The sequence below is a fragment of the Chelonia mydas genome, chromosome 4 (assembly GCF_015237465.2).
Source record: "Chelonia mydas isolate rCheMyd1 chromosome 4, rCheMyd1.pri.v2, whole genome shotgun sequence".
Lineage (NCBI taxonomy): Eukaryota > Metazoa > Chordata > Testudines > Cheloniidae > Chelonia > Chelonia mydas.
In genome coordinates, this window is record NC_057852.1 from 105,800,264 (window position 1) to 105,823,209 (window position 22,946).

Consider the following 22,946-nt stretch of genomic DNA (forward strand, 5'->3'; position numbering starts at 1 on the left):
GCTTTGAGTTTCTTGGACCGCAGATGCTTACGAAGAGCTGGAACAAAGCTGTTGTGCAACCAGTCATCGAAAATGTGTCTCGTCATCCAAGCATTTTTGCTGTTAGTGTATATTACTGGCAGTTTGGCTCTACTGAGGTGATTAGAGCAGTGAGGGTTATGAAAGCAGCCAACGAGAAGAGGGGCAAGCTTATGGCTGCCCATCTTATTACTACTTATTACTACAAAAAAGTAATATATGATTGCTCTCTATAAATATATCAGAGGGATAAATATCAGAGAGGGAGAGGAATTATTTAAGCTCAGTACCAATGTGGACACAAGAACAAATGGATATAAACTGGCCACCAGGAAATTTAGACTAGAAATTAGATGAAGGTTTCTAACCATCAGAGGAGTGAAGTTTTGGAATAGCCTTCCAAAGGAAGCAGTGGGGGCAAAAGATCTATCTGGCTTTAAGATTAAACTCGATAAGTTTATGGAGGAGATGGTATGATGGGATAACATGGTTTTGGTAATTAAATATTCATGGTAAATAGGCCCAATGGCCTGTGATGGGATATCAGATGGGGTGGGGATCTGAGTTACCCAGGAAAGAATTTTCTGTAGTATCTGGCTGATGAATCGTGTCCATATGCTCAGAGTTTAGCTGATCGCCATATTTGGGGTCGGGAAGGAATTTTCCTCCAGGGCAGATTGGAAGAGGCCCTGGAGGTTTTTCGCCTTCCTCTGTAGCATGGGGCACGGGTCATTTGCTGGAGGATTCTCTGCTCCTTGAAGTCTTTAAACTACAATTTGAGGGCTTCAATAGCACAGATATAGGTGAGAGGTTTATTGCAGGAGTGGGTGGGTGAAATTCTGTGGCCTGCGTTCTGCAGGAGGTCAGACTAGATGATCATAATGGTCCCTTCTGACCTAAATATCTATGAATCTATGAGTCACATGATCTTTTATCTTTTTAAATCCAGCTGTTTTCTGCGTCTCGTAATTAAAGGCTAAAGTCTTATCAGGTAGCAGTTTTGCAAATAAAGCTAAAAGAAAAGGAGTACTTGTGGCACCTTAGAGACTAACCAATTTATTTGAGCAAAAGCTTTCGTGAGCTACAGCTCACTTCATCCGATGAAGTGCTCTGTAGCTCACGAAAGCTTATGCTCAAATAAATTGGTTAGTCTCTAAGGTGCCACAAGTACTCCTTTTCTTTTTGCGAATACAGACTAACACGGCTGTTACTCTGAAACCTGCAAATAAAGCTGTTTCATCACAATTATAAAGTTGTTGCTCGTGGTACTCTTCGTTTTGTAAAACTGATTTTAACTCGGTGGTAAACACGTTCGCGGCTGATTAGTTTTCTCCAGAAATCGATACCTGTGCTATGCCATGATGCTTTTTAAAACTACTTATAACCCCCTTGCTGGCTTGGAATGATTCATCTCCCATTAAATTTCCAAATTTTGTCACTTGGGCTTGAAGAATTGGCCCACTTAGTGGCATTCCTTTCCACCTTTCCTGAGCAAACCATGTGCGCATGGCTTTGTCTACTGTGGGTTTTGCTGAATAGCGCACACGTTTTCGCTTAAGCCCTGCGACAGAATTGATATTTTGTACAAAGCCATTCAGTTTAGATTAGTTTTTTTAGCCATCCTCGGAGAGTAGATTTGGCAATCCCAATATCTTTTGAAACTTTGGCCTGGGTTTCTCTGCTATTTACTCGATTTATTTGAGCTAGCTTTTCTTCTACGGTGTAGGAACGCTGATGCTTGCCCTCTGCGATTATATTAGGCCTATGGTTAAAATTTTCTAATGTAATTACTATATAACTACTATAGATTATATATCTCTCTAGAGTGACAATGACTAAGCGTGCGTGATACGTCTTTACCAATATCGGTAAAGACGTACAACACGTTTCCGCTCCGCACTTTGTCGATTTCTACGTCAGTGAGTTAGTGAGCAAATCTGTAGCGCTACATAGCAAGTTCCTGCACTGCGTGTTAACGACTCTTGCGAGTTCAATAGATAGCACTGGGAGGCATGGCGCTACCACACGTTAAGCGAATTCGCGCGTAAACGGGTCTGTACTGTATCATAGTACCACCATATAAAGATATGGTGTGCCCACACCATGAATACTGAGTCCAGTTCTGGTCGCATCTCAGAAGGGATATAGTGGAACTGGAAAAGATTAAGAGAAAGGCAACAAAGATGACCAAGGGTATGGAATGGCTTCCATATGAGGAGAGACTAAAAAGATTAGGGCTGTTCAGATTAGAAAAGAGATGACTAAGGGCGGGGGAGAAGGGGGATCTGATAGAGGTCTGCAAAATCACGAATAGTGTGGCGAAAGTAAATAGATAAATGCTATTGACCCTTTCAGATAGTACAAAAACCAGGGGTGACTTAATGAAATTAACAGGCAGCAGGCTTAATATAAACAAGTGAATGTACTTTTTCCACACACCTAACACCTGCAGAACTCATTGCCACCATATGTTGTGATGGCCACAAGTATAACTGGCAGGGACACAACCCCATACCTCTGACCATCAGAAGCTGGGAGTGAAAGACAAGGGAGGAACACTCCATAACTGCCCTGTTCTGTACATTCCCCCTGAAGCTCTGGTACAGGCCACTGTCAAAGACAGGATACTGGGCAAATTGGACCATGGTTTGACCCAGTATGACAGCCTTTATGTTCTTATGAAAGTGGGAAGAGGCCCATGTGCAGCCTGAGCAGGGTTTAATCAGTGGAGAGGGGAAGCAGATGGCAGCCTTTCCTTTGTTCTCCCCCTCCATTCTCAAGAGAGAAATTAGAAGAGTTGATGGTTTTGTTTTTTAATCTTGTTCCTACCCCTGAGAAGAGCTGGCTCTGATCTGACTGAGCTTGATGAGTGCCGCAAGAACAGTTATAGTGGTAGGGTGTCTCTGAGTGCCCACAAGCATTTTTCAGGGAGGCTGAATGTACTGCACTCTAAAGCAACTTTCCAGAGCAGTAGGAGCTGCTTTTTCTCTTGACTCCCCAGGCTGCTCTGTGAGGGGAGGTATAATCAGGGAGCTGATTCTAAGCATTCCTGGTGTTTCTTGGCTTTCTGTTCCCTGATGGAGGATGTGTTTTCCTAATGGATAAGATCTGATGTTACAACTGTTCCTGCCTAGAAGACACACTTTAAGGTTGAGCCATAGTTCGTGCTGGGGATGCTTCCAGACACTCGAGGGGGCTTCTCCCAGCTACTTAAGATTCTTTCCTGGGACCGCTGTCTCTCTTCAGGGCAAGGATCAAGCCTTCTGAGGCAAAGCCAGGACTGAGTCTTCTTGCTCCCTCCTTATACTGGAAGGAAGTTTTTGTCCAAGGCATGGTAGAGGCAGGCCTTGCTCAGCTGAGTTGAAATTTGGCCCTAATCTTGTTCCCTTGAAGGGGACAGCCACACTAAACGCCTACTAAGAGTGGTTCACCATATCAGATGAGATTGAGGGATCATGTCAGTGTGTCATTTGTGCTGCCTGATCAGCTGCAGACATCCTACGTAACAAGGCTCCTGTTAGGCCTCCAATGTCTGCTTTTTCACTCGGGATGCAGCAGCTTGCTAGGAAAAATTTTCTCCACCTACTGGAGAACAGAATAACTGAAGACACTTATATGTGAGAGTATGACATAATCTACAGCTTTAATGTTGTGTTTCCATTTATTGACTGGGAGGAACTATAAAACTCAAGAGTCTAGTCTGATACAGAAGACTGGAAAAAGAAAAGAAAATTTAACAGATTTAACAAGAAGAATAAAGTTTGGTACTTCCTATACCAATTTCTTTTAAAAACAAAGACTGCTGAGACAAAAAATGTTGTTCCCAGATATTTTTGAAACAAACTTGATTACATTTCTCATTTAGCACAATCTGTTTAAATAACTCACTTGAAACTGGATTATTCTCTCCTGGGAAAGGCACAAGTACATTCTTTCAGTATCTTTAAGGTAGAATGCACATTTATGGAGCTGCGATACTGGATCATCTGCATCCAGTAACGCTGTCTGTTTATCCACTTTTCGAATGATCTGTTGGTAAAAAATGCACAAAGAAATACAGTTAGAACCATGCAATCTATGTTTTATTTACATCAGAGATTATACATTTACGTCTGGCAATTTTACATCAATGGTACGGTAACAAGAGACATTTTAACACATACATTTGCAAGTTTAATTTTAAACATTTGATCAAAAACTCCCTGCAATTTCTAAAACAAGGACAGATATGAAGGCTTCTCTGCTTTTCAGAGTCCTAAGTGAGTTTGTGCTGCATGCATATATTTCAACTTTTTTGCTAGAAGAGAGGGAAAAAAGCATCAGAAATCAGCAAAATCTGATTTCTTTTGTTTGGTCTCCTGATGCAGAAGAGCAGCTGGTCAAATATCAATACACAATTTTACAGAAGCAAATGCCTCCAGGATTGACAACTGATATAGCCAACTGCAGCATAACGGGCCACTTATTGAATTTAAACCTTTCAAAATAGGGATTTTATGGTAAAAGTATTAACACATCATTATCTATAGTTTTGCAAATGCAACACTATAATAGTGTATCTCTTGACAGCTGGTCATGATAAATATTAGTTAAGACATGACTGTACAGTACACCTGTAAAGGATGGCTGTTTCCTACATTTGACAATCCAGCATAAAAATACCTACTGTTGTAATTCTAAAAAGTTATAGTATTTGATTTTAAAATGTAATTATTCCCTTACAGACGATGGAATCTGAAGCTTGGAATTTTAACTCAACTTCTAGAAAAAAAGTTTAGTACTTCATTTTATGCATCAGCAGCAGAAGCAGCAGCCATAGTGCTTGAAGATTTCTAAGCCGCGAACCAGAAAGCCAACCATGTCCTCTGGGATTTCTAACGATGATAAATGGAATTATTAGCAACATTATTTTCAAGGTTTACATTTTTCTTCAGAAATTTTATGAAAAAAATTTAGTTTCTCGCCTAAAACCCTATAGCCAATATAACAAAATTAAAGGTGACCTGCAAACATACTTTATAAAAAGAATTGTAAGGGTGTGTGCTGAATGTTCCCAACTGCAAGGGTAAAAAGTAAAATGTCATGGTAAATGCAAATTTACTTCCCCTTCCCCATTAGAGGTCTCTGGAATTGCAGATGATGGCGCCTTTCCAACTGGTGGCTGGCCCAGCAATCACGCTAATCATGATGTCATATCGCAATATGGAACCTATTACGGTCAAAGGGAATCTTTCCCTGATTGTCATGTATACTGAATCAAACTAGAAACTGGGTAAATGATGGAATTTTCTATTGCTATAACAGCTTAACAAAGTGAGGTTTTATTATTTTATACCATTTCAGTAGATAAAACAAACAAAAGTTTTGCCCTCAGCAGACCATTTCCATTCTCCAACTGAATTTGGTTGTAGAGACAAATTCTCAACATATTCATGCTGGGATATCTTATAGAGCTGGAACTAAATCTGTCAGAGTTTTATTCTGTCACCATCATCATATCTGAATAGATTACACATTAAAAAGACTGGTAATAGTGAAGTCCCTAATGGGCTAATGATCAATGGTTTTAGGAAACTTAAATAAAGGGAAGGTTTATAATCAGTTATGTACTAATGCCTCCCAGGCTGGCTATTTGGGGGCATTCAGTGCACCTATATCTATAATTAGCCTGTTAAAAAAGCCCTAAACAGCCCTTTCTCAATCCCTGAGGCAGAATTGATTACTATCATTTAAGCTTACAGAACCAAAACACAATTTTTCTTTTGCTCATAGGCACAAAGTAATGGTGATGTGAAATTTTTTAATACATGTATTCTTATTGTTATATATGGTTAAATAAGTTCAGTGCCAGTAATCATCCAAAATGACTTTGCATAGTATACTGATATAAGGTGGATAGAAAGCTCGCTAGATTGTCGGGCTCAACGGGTAGTGATCAACGGCTCCATGTCTAGTTGGCAGCCAGTATCAAGTGGAATGCCCCAAGGGTCGGTCCTGGGGCTGGTTTTGTTCAATATCTTCATAAATGATCTGAAGGATGGTGTGGACTGCACCCTCAGCAAGTCTGCAGATGACACTAAACTGGGAGGAGAGGTAGATACGCTGGAGGGTAGGGATAGGATACAGAGGGCCCTAGACAAATTGGAGGATTGGGCCAAAAGAAATCTGATGAGGTTCAACAAGGACAAGTGCAGAGGCCTGCACTTAGGATGGAAGAATCCCATGCACCGCTACAGACTAGGGACTGAATGGCTTGGCAGCAGTTCTGCAGAAAAGGACCTAGGGGTTACAGTGGACGAGAAGCTGGATATGAGTCAACAGTGTGCCCTTGTTGCCAAGAAGGCCAATGACATTTTGGGATGTATAAGTAGGGGCATTGCCAGCAGATCGAGGGACGTGATCGTTCCCCTCTATTCAACACTGGTGAGGCCTCATCTGGAGTACTGTGTCCAGTTTTGGGCCCCACACTACAAGAAGGATGTGGATAAATTGGAAAGAGTCCAGCGGAGGGCAACAAAAATGATTAGGGACTGCAACACATGACTTATGAGGAGAGGCTGAGGGAACTGGGGATGTTTAGTCTTCAGAAGAGAAGAATGAGGGGGGATTTGATAGCTGCTTTCAACTACCTGAAAGGGGGTTCCAAAGAGGATGGCTCTAGACTGTTCTCAGTGGTAGCAGATGACAGAACAAGGAGTAATGGTCTCAAGTTGCAGTGGGGGAGATTTAGGTTGGATATTGGGAAAAACTTTTTCACTAGGAGGGTGGTGAAACACTGGAATGTGCTACCTCGGGAGGTGGTGGAATCTCCTTCCTTAGAAGTTTTTAAGGTCAGGCTTGACAAAGCCCTGGCTGGGATGATTTAATTGGGGATTGGTCCTGCTTTGAGCAGGGGGTTGGACTAGATGACCTCCTGAGGTCCCTTCCAACCCTGATATTCTATGATTCTATGATATTCTACTTGCCTGTAACAGGGCACATAAATATACAGAGTGATTTTAGATCTGAATCTAGTAAAGCACATAAACCACTCAGCTTTAAGCACAAGAGAAGTGCCATTGGCTTGAATGAGACTACTCACATGCTTAAAGTTAATCACAAGCTTACTTGCTTTAATTCCCTGGCACCTTTGTTGTCATTGCAAAGCTAGATCTATCTTTTTGAAAAGCTCACAGGGTAACCTACATTTAGCATTTTGATTGATCTGTCTATCATGCCTTCTGTTTAGTTTATGCTTTTACACCTTATCCTTAACTAAGAGAATAATTCTACAGCAAAACAGAAATAAAGATAAAATATCATATTAAAATGAACATTTTTAAAATAAAACAATAGCAAAAAAGAGCTTTTAAAAGTCAAAGCCAATTTGGCAGTTCTTCTGAAAATAAATATGTGCTAATCAACACATGAACTTGCATCTAGGTACTCTAATTAGTATATTACAAATTAGCTATTGCATTGGAGAAGTTAAACTGTACCAGTCTTGGGAGTGCCATGCCAGTAACTGAACACACAAGTTTGACAGTCTGTCCATAATGAATGTAGCCATCTCGCACTGTGAATTCCTCTCCCTCAGATTCATCATCATCCACTGCATAAAACAGACAAAGTTCTATGTTAAATGGTTTAACTCATTTCTCTCTTGATGTCAAGGGCATAAAACGTTACTATATTACACACACATATATACACACACACAAAGACTGAATCTTTACTTTGAAAATTGATTAAAAGGGAATAAAACTGGAGGTTTGTATTTTGGGGGGTGTTTTTTGTTTGTTTGCTATTTTTTACTTACAGAGATGAATGTAAAATGCTCCCCACTGTTGTGAACTGGCATGGAAATTACCTCCTTCTACGTGCAAGTATCTGGTGCTAACTGTTTGGGATCGAAGTCTATTAAATAGTGCCACTTTTGTTCCTGACGCAATACATACTGCAAGAAAAAATAAAGACTTACTTAATATTGTAAAAATGTTTTTAATAATGCAACACTAATAAAAACAACAAACAAATGCATAATAGACTGGTTCAGACAGTAATTCCCTCACCAATCTGTAATTACTTTTTTGTAAATTGAACACATTTGTGACACCCTGGAAAACAGTCACAATTACAAAAGTTAATTGTTTATCTATAATTGCTGTTCTTTGAGGATACTATAAATTCTTGGTAGTTTGCCACTCTTGGACCAGTGCATCTGTCACTGTGGGAAGCCCCTTAGCTCATAGTTCTAAACCACTGGACTCAGAGGCTGCATTGCCCCACCTACTGAAATACTTAGGCTATTCTGAGTGCCCAGCTCCTTTCAAGAATAAGGAAAATGATGATGACCAGTTAAATAAAGGAAGAAAAAGAAAACTGTACAAAATTACAGAAACTTCAACTCTCTGATTTGCTCAGATCTCTCTCTCTTGAAAGTACAAAAGGTTCAGCGAGTCTGGCAGAGTATAATCCCTCACAAACCTGCTTACTGAATGCTTCAGATTTCTTTGAGGACAGAGTCCACCTAAGTGCAATCTTTCTTCTACACCAGGGGTGGGCAAACTTTTTGGCCCGAGGGCCATATCAGGGAATAGAAATTGTATGGCAGGCCATGAATGCTCACAAAATTGGGGTTGGGGTTCTCTGAGGTGGGGCCGAGGGGTTCGGAGGGCGGGAGGGGGATCAGGGCTGCGGCAGTGGTGCAGGAAGGGGTGCAGTTTCTGGCTGGGGGTGCAGGCTCTGGGGTGGGGCTGGGGATGAGAGGTTTGGGGTGCAAGAGGGTGTTTCGGGCTGGGATCAAGGGGTTTGGAGAGTGGGAGGGGGATCAGGGCTGGGGCAGGGGGTTGGGGCATGGGGAGAGGCTCAGGGTGTGCAGGCTCCGACTGGCACTTACCTCGAGCAGCTCCCGGAAGCAGTGGCATTGGAGCGCACTGGAACTGGAGCGGGGCCATGCTGCAGCTTCCAGAAGCTGCGTGGTGAGGCCCCGACCCTCCACCCCAGCAGGAGCAGGGCCGAGCCATGTGGTGTGGCCCCCAACCCAGCACCCCGGCCAGAGTGGGCCTGAGCCACATGGTGCAGTTCGTCGACTGGCTTAAAACAGCTTGGCCCACAGGCCATAGTTTGCCCACCCCTGTTCTACATGGTATTTGCCTTCAAAGAAAGCTCAATACAAACCTCCAGAATTGCAAGACTGGCTATAAGAACATAAGTCAACAATGCATAATGTTGGCCCACTGGTGAGACTCACACAGCAACAAGACTATTTCTAGTTGCACTTGCAGCTCTGGACCATGGGTCCCAACTCAACAGTGTAACGGGCACCAGAACAACACAGCTGATCTAGACGAATGTTTTGTTAGAGTGAGTGCAGGTTGAACTATAGGGCCTTGAGCCAAGACTGGTGTTAACCCTGGCTCTTGGGGCTGAAGTCTTTGGGTATGTCTACACTGCAATTAGACACCTGCAGTTGTCCCGTGCCTGCTGACTTGGGCTTGGGCTCTAGGGATGTTTAATTGCAGGGTAGACCCACCTTGCAGGGTCCTAGAGCCTGGCTCCCACCCAAGCCCAAACATCTGCCCCACAATTAAACAGCCCCTTAGCCCAAGCCCCACAAGCCCAAGGCAAATGGCATGGGCCAGCTGCAGGTTTTTAACTGCAGGGTAGACATACCCTTTAAGGCTTCCTAGCCCAGTTTCACAACAGAACTGTTGGAAAGGATCAGGAGGGCTTTAAGGTAAACATTCTGGTACCTCACGGCTTGTGATGGTCTCTGGAGGCATAAATCACAGCCCTTCCAAGGCACAAAACAGTAGCTGTGCCTCCCCATTAGTGGAGCAATCAAATTGCATTTCAGAGCATGTTTGAGCAAACAAGGGAAGGGAAAAAAGAAAAACACAGTGCAACCTCATGTGTTGACTTATGTGCTGAGAAAAGGTTATAGTCGTGATTTCCAGTCATTTTGGTTGTTGTAGACCCATTTGTGTTGTTGGGAGCAGTGGGCACCTTCCATCTGCGTGCTCCTTTCCACAACGCTCTGACAGAGTTTCTACGATTTCTCCCTTTCCCCTTACTTCTCTTCATTTCTTTTCCTTCCTTTCCCTTTTCTATATATTTTGTTCTTTTCCCCTCCCCTCTCTCATTCCTTTTTTTTGTTCTTCTGTATGTTTTTTGCACTTTTCCTCTCATCCAGCACCCTCTTTTGTTTTCCTTTCTGGCAGCACAATTAACCTTCTCCATATTCCCCCACTTATCAGAAAAGTGGATGCTTTTAGTATTGAAGGATGTCCACCGGTGCATCTCAGGCTAAGATGAGTTCCACATGAGCAGAGAAGAGACACTTGGCAGTTGTCTGCCAGCCTTTCATCTGCAGATCTCTACTTAAGAACTGCTCCTCCAACCACATTCGGCCACAAAGACAGGCAAGAGGGAAGGTAGGGAGTTTTCAAGAAGTCATCTGCTATTTTAACTGCACATTTACAAGTTGGTTCGGGGGACTGGCGTCTTTCAGCTTTCCCCACTTACACCGATTCCCTCTCCTGAGCCTTGCACCCCAATGAACTAGTCTGGAAATCCCAATGCAGGATTCTGAGATTGGAGAAGATTAGACGACAATATTTGAATACGAGAGAATCTGACGAATCAAGAAAAAGGGAATACACAATGTCTGATATGCATCAATTGTGGACAAGGAAACTCTGAGGGGAAAAAAGCAAGGGAGATTAAAGCTTGGAGTGCTTCATTTATGCATCTGTACCCAAGAATTCTAGAGCTACAAAACAAAGAACAGGCGTTCCAGAATGAGCAAGAAAATTGGGTTTAAAGTCAACATGAAGAGTCCCAAATGCCAATAAAAGTCAATACCTTGAAGATAATCACACAAAATACATTTATAAATAAAATTGACATCAATGAGAGGAAAGATAGTGAGAGACTGAGAGTGATCCAGAGAAGTGCAGAGTTGATTGGGGTGATATGGAGCTAATCACTAATGTTCCTAAAGCAACGTCTTTGCTGTTGACTACTGGAGGTAGCTTAAGTACCTCAGCAGGAAGGGTCCTGACCTGCTCGAATCAACAGCTTAGAACTTAGAGATAAGGAAGTTCTTGACAAGCCTGTGTATAGGTATTCAGATCCATGATTGGAAATCTGCTGAAGGAATTTTTTTAAGACTATTAATCTATATTGCGAATGTTAGCCATATTCAATTCATTTACAGCACAGCCAGGTAAATAAAGGGGAATATTGTAAAATACATCAGTGTACAGAGGTCTTAAATACATTACAGTAAATCTGGAAAATTCCACTGTATTTATTTTTAGTTCCAATCAAGCCTCAAACATACAAGAAGAAAGTCATGTGAGGTCAAACATATCACCACATAAAGTAAAGACCTCCACACTAAATACTTACAGTCTGCATTTTTCAGTGACTGCTTCTTTTTAGAAGGTTTGGAGATGACTTTGATCCGTTTACTGAGGAACACACCGATGTCGTCACTATTGCCATAGAACATTTTTACTGATAACATGAAGTGCTTTCTCTTGTCTGAGTCAGAGATGTATAATGTTTTGGCTGTGCAATAGTTCTGTAGATTAGAATAAACTACTGTTTCTTTTTCAGATAAACTTTTAGTTCAAGATAGCAGAAACACTTACCACACTAAATAATCAGAAAATATGACATGGGCGGAATTCATCTTTAAAAACGCCTACCCAAATGTTTTTCTTTACCACATTCCCTGAAATCACAAAATCCTGCTCCAATTATTTAAAGCGTACATCATGAAGAGCACTGTAAAATAGACATTTACAGCATCAGTGAAGGAACTACATTGCAAATACAAGGTAACTGAAATAGTGCTTGCAACACCTACAAACAACATAAACCTATGCACAGTCAGTTTTATTCTAGCTATCTTAGTTCATTGATGGCACAAGAAAAGATCCCATAGTAATTTGTATTATTGTAAAACATCTCTCTTCATTTAGCAAAATACTATATCAATTCTTTTAAAAGTATTTTTATTCCCTCCCTTTTAAATATTTGTTATACGTGCTTAGAAAACTTAACAATTTCATTCTCTTTACCAATTGACAAACCTTCCCCACCCTAATGTCTTATGGGCCACAATAACTAGTTAGTGATCAGAAAATAAACACAACATGAAAGCATTTGCTGAAAGAGACAGTAGTGGTTAGAATGTCCCATGCTGTAATTTGCAGGAGTAATTATTATACGGACTCTACCTTTCCTTCCAAATTCAGCTGTTGCATTTCTTGGTCGCTGTTTCCTATTCCAATGAAAGCACATGGTTGTGACTCTTGTTCAGAGCAACCATCCCGTTCCATTTGTTCTTTTTTTTTTCTTCCATCCACTGCCCATAAGGTACACACATGGTGGGGGGCAAAAAAACCTGAAGATGAACAATTTACAGATTACATACAGCTTTTATAAAAATCTTTGCATACAAGCGACAAAATTGAGTCTTATCCCGGCAAATACAAAACATTCCTAGCCAAATTAGCATTTGATACTTGAACAAAAGCCCTCCATCACAGCATAAAGGGGGAGACAGATTAAAGATATGGCATCTTGCAACTGTACAGAGCAAAATCAGGAGCTTTATACTCTTGGAAGGGAGATATTCAGAGCTTTTAAATAGAGCCCTGGTAAGTATTGGGTCTTAAAATGACACTGAGTGGGTATTTGTAGGTTACATATATTACATATAAATATATACACACACACACATATATACACACACACAATTGCAACCCCTCAATTACGGTTGGGCTGAGAGTTTCACTTTAAGCCAGGATGCAAATTCTGTTTTGCATAAAAAGTATATTGTTTCTTCCTCCAAATTTACAGCATATAATCTGTGACTAAACTGAATTTTGAGGATTTTCTCAAGTGAATCTATTAATTAGTTTATGAATTAAAATTAAACAAACGTGATTCCTTTATGCAATTTATTCTGGGAACTCTCATCTTTGCGTGTGTAGCTTCCTGGGAATGGCGAACCGCGGTCACCAGGAGCTGCGGGGGGCCGTGTCTGCAGATAGTGAAAGTCAGCAAAATGTCTCGCAGACCGCACTCAGATTACCCTGATGGGCTGCATTTTGGCTGCAGGTTGCCCACTACTACTCTAAGGACCGTAAAGTTGGTGTAGAGACATTAAGAGCTTTGATTGACAGATAAAATAATAAAAACATAAGCCTTTCAGAAAAACCACTCTAAAATATTCACTTAGTATTTATTGTTATACTTACATCCTTTCATCAATGACAAATGAAGACAAGACTTGTTTTCTGACAATGTGGATAAAACTCTGATTTTCTTTAAAAATATTTTTAAATCAGATTTTTTAAAATCTAAATTAAATACTTTCTTTTTTAAAATAAACCTGTGTAAAATTAAATTTGAAATTATGACAAAACTATGGTAAGGATAGAACTTACTATATTCTATTAAAATAATTTAAATAAATACAAATAATATGCTGCTCCAGTGAGCCCTCAAACTGTAATGACTTAAAAGAGTACTGCTTTCTAAATTATCTACAGAAAAAGGGGGAAAGCATCTTTAACTTTTGAGGTCAATTCAAGCTTTGAAAATATGTTACAATGTCATGTATTGTATTACATATCTATATTATTTTCAGTCTTTACAACTGAGCAAATGCGGGTGTTTACATATTGCCAAATGCAAGTATTTTCAGTTTATGTTGTACAGAAAAACTTTTGCCAAAGGACACTAGGAGGCGATAAAGACCACCAGAAAACAAGTTATAACCCATTTTAAGAACGAACTGGCTGCAACAATTCAACTTTCTTTTAAACTAAAACTTACAATAAGGGCATCAAAAATACTGAATTATATTGCAAAACAAAATCATATACAGACTCTTGGCTTACTAAGTTTTAAAAAACTGATTTCAAACTGCCAAATCAAAGAGAGAGAGAGACAAGGTGGGTGAAGTAACATCTTTTACTGGACCAACTTTTGTTGGTGAAAGAGAGAAGCTTTTGAGCTTTACAGAGTTATTCTCAGGTGCGAGCTCTGTGAAGCTCAAAAGCGTGTCAATTCCCACAAAAAGAAGTTGGTCCAATAAACGGCAATACCTATTACCTGACCCACCTTGTCTCTCTCATTTCATGGGACCAACAAGGCTACAACACTGCAAACAAGTAAAAGAGAAAGTCATAATTATTAGACCTGCTTGATTGGTTCCCTTATTGGTCTAGCCTTAAGGGTTATCTCTCTTACTCTACCTCCAGATGGAGGCAAGTATTGGTTTTTCAATTTCTAACTTTATACAGAGAATCCTAGTATCTCCTGTAAAGAAGAGTTCAATTATATTGTGTAAAATACAGTATAACTTCAGAGTTATGAACACCTCGGGAATAGAGGTTGTTCGTAACTCTGAACAAAACGTTATGGCTGTTCTTGCAAAAGTTTACAACTGAACATTGACTTAATACAGCTTTGACACTTTACTATGTAGAAGAAAAACGCTGCTTTCCCTCTATTTTTTTAGTAGTTTACGTTTAACACAGCACTGTACTGTATTTGGGGTTGTTGGCTTTTTTAGGTCTCTGCTGCTGCCTGATTGCATGCTTCCAGTTCCAAATGAGGTGTGTGGTTGACTGGTCCGTTTGTAACTCTGGTGTTTGTAACTCTGAGGTTCTATTGTATGTACAGTAACGTGTGCATGTACAGCACTGATGCAGTTATTTCTCATTTAACATGGGACAAAAGAAGCCTCAGTCTTTGATTAGTTTAAAATAACTTGGAGAAAAAGGATTGGGAAGAAATGGGTTAAGATAATAAATGAGAATATCTAAGTTTTGGTCATCGGCTGATTTTCAACTACATATGAAGAGAGGAAAGAGAAAAAAAATTCCTTCAACTATTTTTAGTTTGAAACAATTTCCAGAGTTCAGAATTAGAAACAGAGTGGGACTAGGTGTTATGGAACAAAGAAAACTGCTTTCCCTTTCATCTTCAATTTATAGGGACTTCTAACTTCTAGTCCTCTACATTAACCACAAGACCATAAGCTTCTACTTGAGTGGGAGGTGGAAGTTCCCAAAGAAGTAATCTGACCAACAAAAAAAAGAAAATGATTAAAAACCTATTGCCTCTGATTCTCCAAACCTTTGCCAGAACCCTGACTACAAGAGGTACTAGTAAAAAGGCATACAGGAGTCCCCTTATCCATTGGATAGATAAGGTATTCCCTTGTTAATTTTTTTCTGCCATGCCATGAGCAGAAGATTGGTAGCTTCTTTTTCAAGTAAGGGATGGAGAAATTTACCTCCACTGTTCCTCTGTGAAGTAGGTAGGCCACTACTTGCTCCAGAGACCACTTGTGAAGATCTGTCATGGATCAGCTCTTTCTGTTATGTTCTTCTTCCCTGCTAAATATATGGTGATCAGAAGTGTCTTCTGGGAAAAAGCTCATTCCCACATCTGCCAAGCTTTGCGACGTAAGATGCAAAATTTGGTCCCTTCCTGCTTCTTGATGTAAAGCACAGTGACCGTACTGTATGTCTGAACCAGGGACACCTTTTGGCATATCAGGTCTCTGAAGGTACTTCATGTATTCAGAACCACTTATCTGCTGTACATAAAATGTTCTGTTGTTGCTCCTATAGAAAGACTAAATTCCTTGAGTGGGGTGGGGGGCACTTTCTTTGTATGTTCCTCATGTCATGTTGGACGAATTTGTGGTCACTACAATTTGAATGGCTGGAGTTTGAACTAAATCCCTCATTGAAGCTCATCTTTGGGACTGGCACTTAGCCAGAAAAGCCCAGAGGCTGTCCATCATCCAGAAGAGATGCGAGTCCCCCTATAATGCTTGCTTCCACTGTGATCTCAAGATCCACTGAGTTGGTCTCATGAGAAGAAAAGCCAAGGTACTCCTAATTCAGTTGAGGCCACCAAAACTCAAATGCATTCATAGTATGGCCCATGCTATCATCCATCTGATCTGACAAATCCTCTCCATCAGATTGGTCATGTGTTGAATCCTGTTCTGCAGCAGGAAGACCAAGCAGATACATGCCTAGCATAGCTCACATGTACTCCAAATGTCTGCTGGGGAAAAGTAGAGACTTTGAATCCTACTGACTCCAAAACCCTCGTGATGACATGGAAAAGTGAACAGACTGCTCTTTTGACTCCCTCCATAGTGGTGTTCTTGACCAGCCAATTCCCCAAGTAAGGGTACATGTGCACTCCCAGCCCCTCTAGGTATGGCACCACTAAAGCCATGAATTTGGGAAAACATGGTGCTTCAGTGGTGAAACTACCCTAACTAGGCTTACCAGGGAACAATGGGTTTATGCCAACGCTACTGAGTCCTGGCACTCAGCACTCTTGTTCAACTCTGGCTTCTGCTTCAAGGATTTACCTTTTGAAACACTCTGGCCTAGCCCTGTGCTGGTCTCAAAGTAGTCTTCATAGGTTCCCTTGATGTGGGGTTGGAGAAATACACCACCGTTCGAGGTGACATTTGCATGACAATATTTCCCCTTGTACCTGGTGGTCGACTTGGAGACAGTCAAGGCAGAAGATATGTTTGTCAATTACCCACATTGTTCTGAGCATGAAACCACTCAGCAGTCTTCTTTCCTTCTTAGGGGCTGAAGAAACTGACAACATCCACTGAAGAATACAATGCAACAAGAAAAAAAAAAACATGAAAAATAATTAGGTGCCAGAGTGCTAAAAATAGGCATCGGAGCCACATGGCAAGCCTTGAACAAGGCAAAGCACTCAATGACAAAACAATCTTAGCAATAACAACCAGGACCTAACTGGAAGGTAGGCACACGGTAAAGCATACTCAACAATGCATTGCAGAGAAAAACTGAACAATAACTACAAGGTGCAGCTTCTGCAAGGAGTTCTTTCACTAACAGCTGTCAAGAAATTGCTAACTAGAATATTCCAAGCGTACTAAACAAACTCAGACAGTAGTATGTGACCACTGGTAGAAGGGCTGGCTCAAAGTCCCATTAGTGACTGCCTTTTGAGACCGTAAAAACTTCAATAGCTTGGGGAACTGTCGCATGCCAGGAAGCTGAGAACCAGGAGTGAAATGGTGGATGGTATCTTTACAGAAACATAACTAGCACAATTCTAATCTAGAATCAAAGTCCCCAGAAGGAATCCAGACAACTATGCTGAATGTAATATCTGAGAACATAAACAATAACTAATGTACACATGTCATTGCCATATGGTTCACCTGCAAATTTCTTCTGTTAAATTTCTATCACCCTTGCCATTCCAAAGGCTATTATTACTAAAGAGATATATGCTCTCATCTTAGAAGAGTGAAGAACCTATTATTATTTCTATTACATTAACATCTAGGAACCCTAATCAAAGATCAGTGTGCTAGGCAATGAACAGACAAGTAAAGAAGTTGCCAGGAACTTGGGGACTAAGTCTGGAAGTACCTCTTCCTAAGGTTTTTAAACAAAATCACACTACACAACATTTGCACATCATATGGTTCCTTTCCACCAAAAATGTCATACTATTGATTAAGCCTCATCAAAACACCTGCAAGGTAGTTATTACCCTCATTTACAGATAGATAAACTGCGCACAGAAAGGTTAAAAGGTTTTTCCAAGGCCTCATAGCAAACCAAATGCAGCGCTGGAACAGAAATGAGGAGTTTCTATAGCCTCGTGATTACACTATCTCTATGACTGGAAACTGGAATTACAAAAGGAGCCCCAACTTCTGAAAATTTAGAAGCCTGTCAAGTAAAGATGGATTATTCTCTACACATCTAAAGTGAGCCAAGATACTTCCTTATCACATTAAAGTCCAGGACCAAAAAACATGGAGAGATCCTTCCATGAAGCTTAAAATACAATGTAACCGTAGGCACAATCAGTAATGGTTCAATTAACAACCTCTCTCTTTGGAAATGCAAGGAAAAAAATGGATAAAACTAATGTTCCATGAACATGGTTAATCATTAGAATAAAATGTCCTTAAAACCTTTGCTAATTTTGTTTAGCCCAGCAATAAGAAAGGAATAAGGCATGTCTCGCTATGAGTAAAGTAAAATGAATTTGAAAATCAAGGACCTAAATCTGCACTCATTTGCACAAAGTATCTGGAGGCAGAAGTGAATCCAAAGATTTAATTACAACTGGCACTTCTGAGCCTTCTGTTGATACCGGCAATTTAGTTAATAATGAGACATCATTTGTGATGCCAGAAGTTTGGGAGCCTAGTGTAATACTCTAAGGTATTTTCTTAACTGGTTTAAACACCGGTTTGAGAAGGAGAATAAAAATTAGAATGTTTAATATTTAAACAAAATGTATAGTTCTAAATATTCCAATTTTTCTTTTAATAACTTTAAATCAGTATTAAATCAGTTTGGCAATGATGCTATAATCTTATACTGAACTCCTTAGCCACTGTCACCGTGGAGCTCTCTCTTCCTGAAACTCTGAAGGTCTAAAAAGAAATCTATACCCATTTGGTAAGTCTATTACTAGGAAAAGAATTCAAAATACCTGGTGTGAATAAAAACTCCAGCTATACTAAATAGTGGATGGACCTACCTCCACAATGTCTACAGAGTGGTGGAGGAACATGCTATGCAAAAATATTTTATGTATCTATTTTAATCAATATGTGATTACAGTTCAGTTTCTGAGCCACTAATGGTGGCCATGACACCCCTGAAAAGTGATGTAAAATTTTTCATACCAGATCATGAGGACCCAGTATCAAACACTACAAAACAGTTCCCCCTCAGAAGAGCTTTGGTGTTTTAACATTTGACATTTTGTATTTATGTAATATTAATGTCGTTCTGATTGCATCTTGTGATTACTAGTTGGCATGAGGACAGCAATTCTCAGGAGTTGGGAAAGCATACTTGTATGCATGCCATAGTGGTTTTACTAACATTAACAATATATACTTATGATAATCAGCAATCCGCATCAAGAATGCCTGAAGCTCTACTCTGTATTTTATCCATGGAATTGTTTAGGGAAATATTACCTGTCAAAGGCACATGGGAATATTTAGAAATTGCTAGGAACAAAGACCCACCTTGAAAGTATCACCTCATATTTCTTAAGAGTCATTTTGGAGAAGGAGAGGGATGGGGACTTTACACATTTTCCTAACACAAATGGTGAGTTTTAAACTTCAAATAAAATGAGCCCTCCCCCCACTTCCTTTACTGCAATCCAAACAGGAAAAGAGTAAATCTATCTCTAAAAGGGTTGGATGGTGGACGATTCCTGCTCCTGAAGTACTTTGGGCCCAAGAGAAGGAACAGATTTCTGTCTGACAGAGGAAAGCTCTTTAGAAAAGCGTTTTCCTATTGATGGAAGCGTACAAAGCTTTTTCAGGGGTTAAAAGAATTCAGTATGCTGTACTCCTTAACCATGCTATTCTGGAATAGGATGCAATCTGGGAAGTTAACCATGTATTCCTTCTGTTCAGTCATCATGAATCTTGATGGCTGTAAAATCCTCCTTTGTGAAGCAGCAGGTACTGCTTACTGCTACTCTGCCTTGAATTGTAACTCCCTTGCTATGTGCCCCAAAACACTGCAGTCAGCAACAGAGGGCTGCGTAGTCGCACCACATACACACGGTGCACGTGTTCACTTGTGTCCTTTTTTTCCCCCTCATTGAGTTTCCTATTTGATTCTCAAGATGAAATGCAAGGCTCTAAAGAGATCTAAAAAATCCTTAACAATTAAATGGAACTGCTGAACCTGGAAACTGCCTAGAAGAGAAGCTTAGTGAAGACTGCAAGCTGTGAAGGTCTTATCAGGAGAGTGGAAATGCACTGATGTACCAGTAACTAGGCACAGAAGTGTGAAGAACAGCCAACAGTGGCCTTTTCATGAACAACAGAGGCCCAACAGTAGGAAATGAATCCATTTGTACTAGTGGTATTACATCTCAGTACTCTGCAGGCAATTTTCTGATGGATTCTGATTTTCAATTGTTTTTGTACATTGAGATGTTTAATATCTCAAAACTCAGGAAATTTTACAAGCAATATGATACAACAGGATGTGGACCAAGGTGGAGAAAGAAAGATTAAGCATCAAAGGTAACAGTACATGCAACACGTGTGGCTGTTTTGTGGCTATTGCACATAGATAACATCTGTGTCTGAAACCTCATCTGCTCTAGTCCAATATTTTTAGCTCAGCAATTTAACTTTTGAAATTTGTTATGGACATCTTACAGTAACAGTCATTGTGCATTATAAGATAATTAGAAATCTAGACATAAGGGAGCTTTTTCTGATTGATGCTCCAAGTCAGAATTTAAGTGCACCAGTAGAACAGTGCCGAAGAGTCTGCACACAACTTATTCATAAAACACATTCACTAACAAGCCTTCCCAAAATGCTTCTTCTGCAGCCTCTTGCCTTAAAAACTACCTGAAGCGTACTACAATTGCCTGGAAATGCAGTGATCAGATATGTTGTTGACAGCTGCAGTATAAAAATCTACACAAATAGACTCAGATAGACAGCATCTTACTACTTATATATTGACCTATATTTGGCAAGAAGTTGTTATAACAAGACATACTTTATACTAATTTTAATGATACAACTCAATGTGTCTTATTGCAATTACAGGCCTGATTCAGGACAGCACGTGCTTAAATGCTGTCCTGAATTGAGGCCATGTATATATTTAAAATTACTGAAAGAAAAAAGCTAACCTTCCCACCACTTCTTCCAAACAAAATACTTTAAACAGACACTTTACCATGGAAAAATAGTTTATACTAATAGGAAAGTCTTACTAAGACTTTCTCCCATTTTTCTAGAGCTAAGTTTAACTATAATCTGAATACGCTGATCCCCTTTAAAGTGACCAAAAAAGAGGGTGTGTGTCACTTTTTATTTTGGTAAAGGTTCTCATTCTATTGTTTTTTTGTTTTTTTTAATTAAATACTGAGATATTGTCTACCTCAGAATGCTCCACAAGTAACTGGAGTACTAGTTAACTCAGCTGGCATGAACAGACACAGAAGCACCTGCAACAGATACAACATTGTTATTGGGGTGAGGAAGAGAAGTGAGGCCCAGGCTAAGGATATCCCTCTCCCCACAGAAATCAAACTGTGCAGGGAAGAACCCCTGCAAAGGACATGAGGATCTACAGAACCTCACTGCTCTCCCAACCATGTGAACTAGATAAAAGAAAGAAATCCCAGGGTGAAGTGAACCTGGGGACTGAGACTGCCAGCAGAAACAGACACAAACGTCTATGTACTAAAAGCAGCAGTTTTCCAACATTCACTATACAAACACCTGTCTAGATTTTGGCAATACACTTGATATATTTCATTAATACATTTATTTAGAATCAGATTAAGGTGTTTTTAATTTAAGGTAATTTTGTTAGGTACTATGCTAAAATTAATGACACGCCAGATAATTAATTTTTTTGACTCGATGGGGGAGAGGGGGAGAGGGAGAGAGAGAGAGACTGACTCTTCCTTACCTTTTTTCATTTCCATAGGACTTCTGTGCAACTTTTGCATGGAGGATTAGTACTGTTTGATCACCCCGCTCTTTTAGATAATTCCGCATAGCTTCCCTAAAAATTAAATTTAAAGTGAAAATAAGTTTTGGAAGTTTTTTTTTAGTTTTGTAGTTATAATAATTCAAATAGAACTTTAAGAAAAAAATGCAGCTGAGGTGGAAAGAAGCAAAACAGGGAGGATATGCAGCACACTAACAATACAGAGTTGGGTTTAAACCAGACGTTTTAAAAGATAAGTTTGGGGACAAAAAAAACAGTATTCAATTTGCACCTCACAACTGTAAGTTATACTGCAATACTTTTCAGTGGGTTTTCAACATCTACTATCATCACAAAGTTTTCCACTACAGGGAAACCTTGGGGTGCTGTAGAAGGACAGTGTTTATTTCAATACGTTCATTCACACCTACAGGGATGTTTTGAGGTCTTGTTGTTACCATTTACAATAACTTGCTACGCATATTTGTTCAAAAACATTGAGTTAATCCAAGGTCTCCTTCGTTAGTTTTATCTGATGTGCGCTGATGTGCCTACATGACATACATGGTCCATATTGGTTTTCTAACATTCGTCCATACAATGACAACAGAAGCCAGACAGAAGCTGTTCGGCTTAAAAACAAAGACAACCATCTCTTCAGTTGAATAGGTAGATGATGACATTTTACTAGTCTTCTGCATATTACACCAACCCTCCATTAAGCACTATAACCAATTCAAGGTCCCCTGGTCCTTACCTTCAAAGCCCTTAACTAGGTAAGTGCAAATACTGAAGTTACCTACTGAAACTGACAGAAGTAGAGATAAAACTCCGTGGAAGGGGTTTCAGGGCATTTTTGGTGAAGGGCATCCACCTAAAGGCAGCCACGCAGGAGATCAAACTCAACCAATGTTTGGATAGTTCTTTAATGGCACCAAAACATTTGTTGACCGAGAACTTTACTCAACCAAGGAAACAATATTCTTAGTTGACAAGATCTGTTTCCACTAGAAAGACCCCTCAGATAAAGAGAGCCTATGGAATACAAAAAGAAAAGGAGTACTTGTGGCACCTTAGAGACTAACCAGTTTATTTGAGCATAAGCTTTCAGTGAGCTACTGAAGTGAGCTGTAGCTCACGAAAGCTTATGCTCAAATAAACTGGTTAGTCTCTAAGGTGCCACAAGTACTCCTTTTCTTTTTGCGAATACAGACTAACACGGCTGTTACTCTGAAACCTATGGAATACAAACTCACCCAAGACAGTGGGGGACAGAACGTAATCCAACTGGGATGACATTTCAGCTTAAATTCTTGTACTTGGCACATAGATACCATGGTAACTGGTGCACCAGAAATATGTATATAAGTGGATGATTCATCAATA

The 22,946-nt window shown here is 40.0% G+C and overlaps 1 protein-coding gene across 1 annotated transcript in view; it reads right to left on the reverse strand.

The window, feature by feature from the left end:
* The window catches only part of RBPJ (recombination signal binding protein for immunoglobulin kappa J region), a 55,117-nt gene that overhangs the window by 11,616 nt on the left and 20,555 nt on the right, over nucleotides 1-22,946 (reverse strand). Inside the window, 7 exon segments of the mRNA XM_043544561.1 lie at nucleotides 3,907-4,047; nucleotides 7,497-7,609; nucleotides 7,817-7,954; nucleotides 11,413-11,587; nucleotides 12,249-12,365; nucleotides 12,367-12,415; nucleotides 21,540-21,635. Coding sequence (XP_043400496.1) covers nucleotides 3,907-4,047; nucleotides 7,497-7,609; nucleotides 7,817-7,954; nucleotides 11,413-11,587; nucleotides 12,249-12,365; nucleotides 12,367-12,415; nucleotides 21,540-21,635 — 829 coding nt within the window.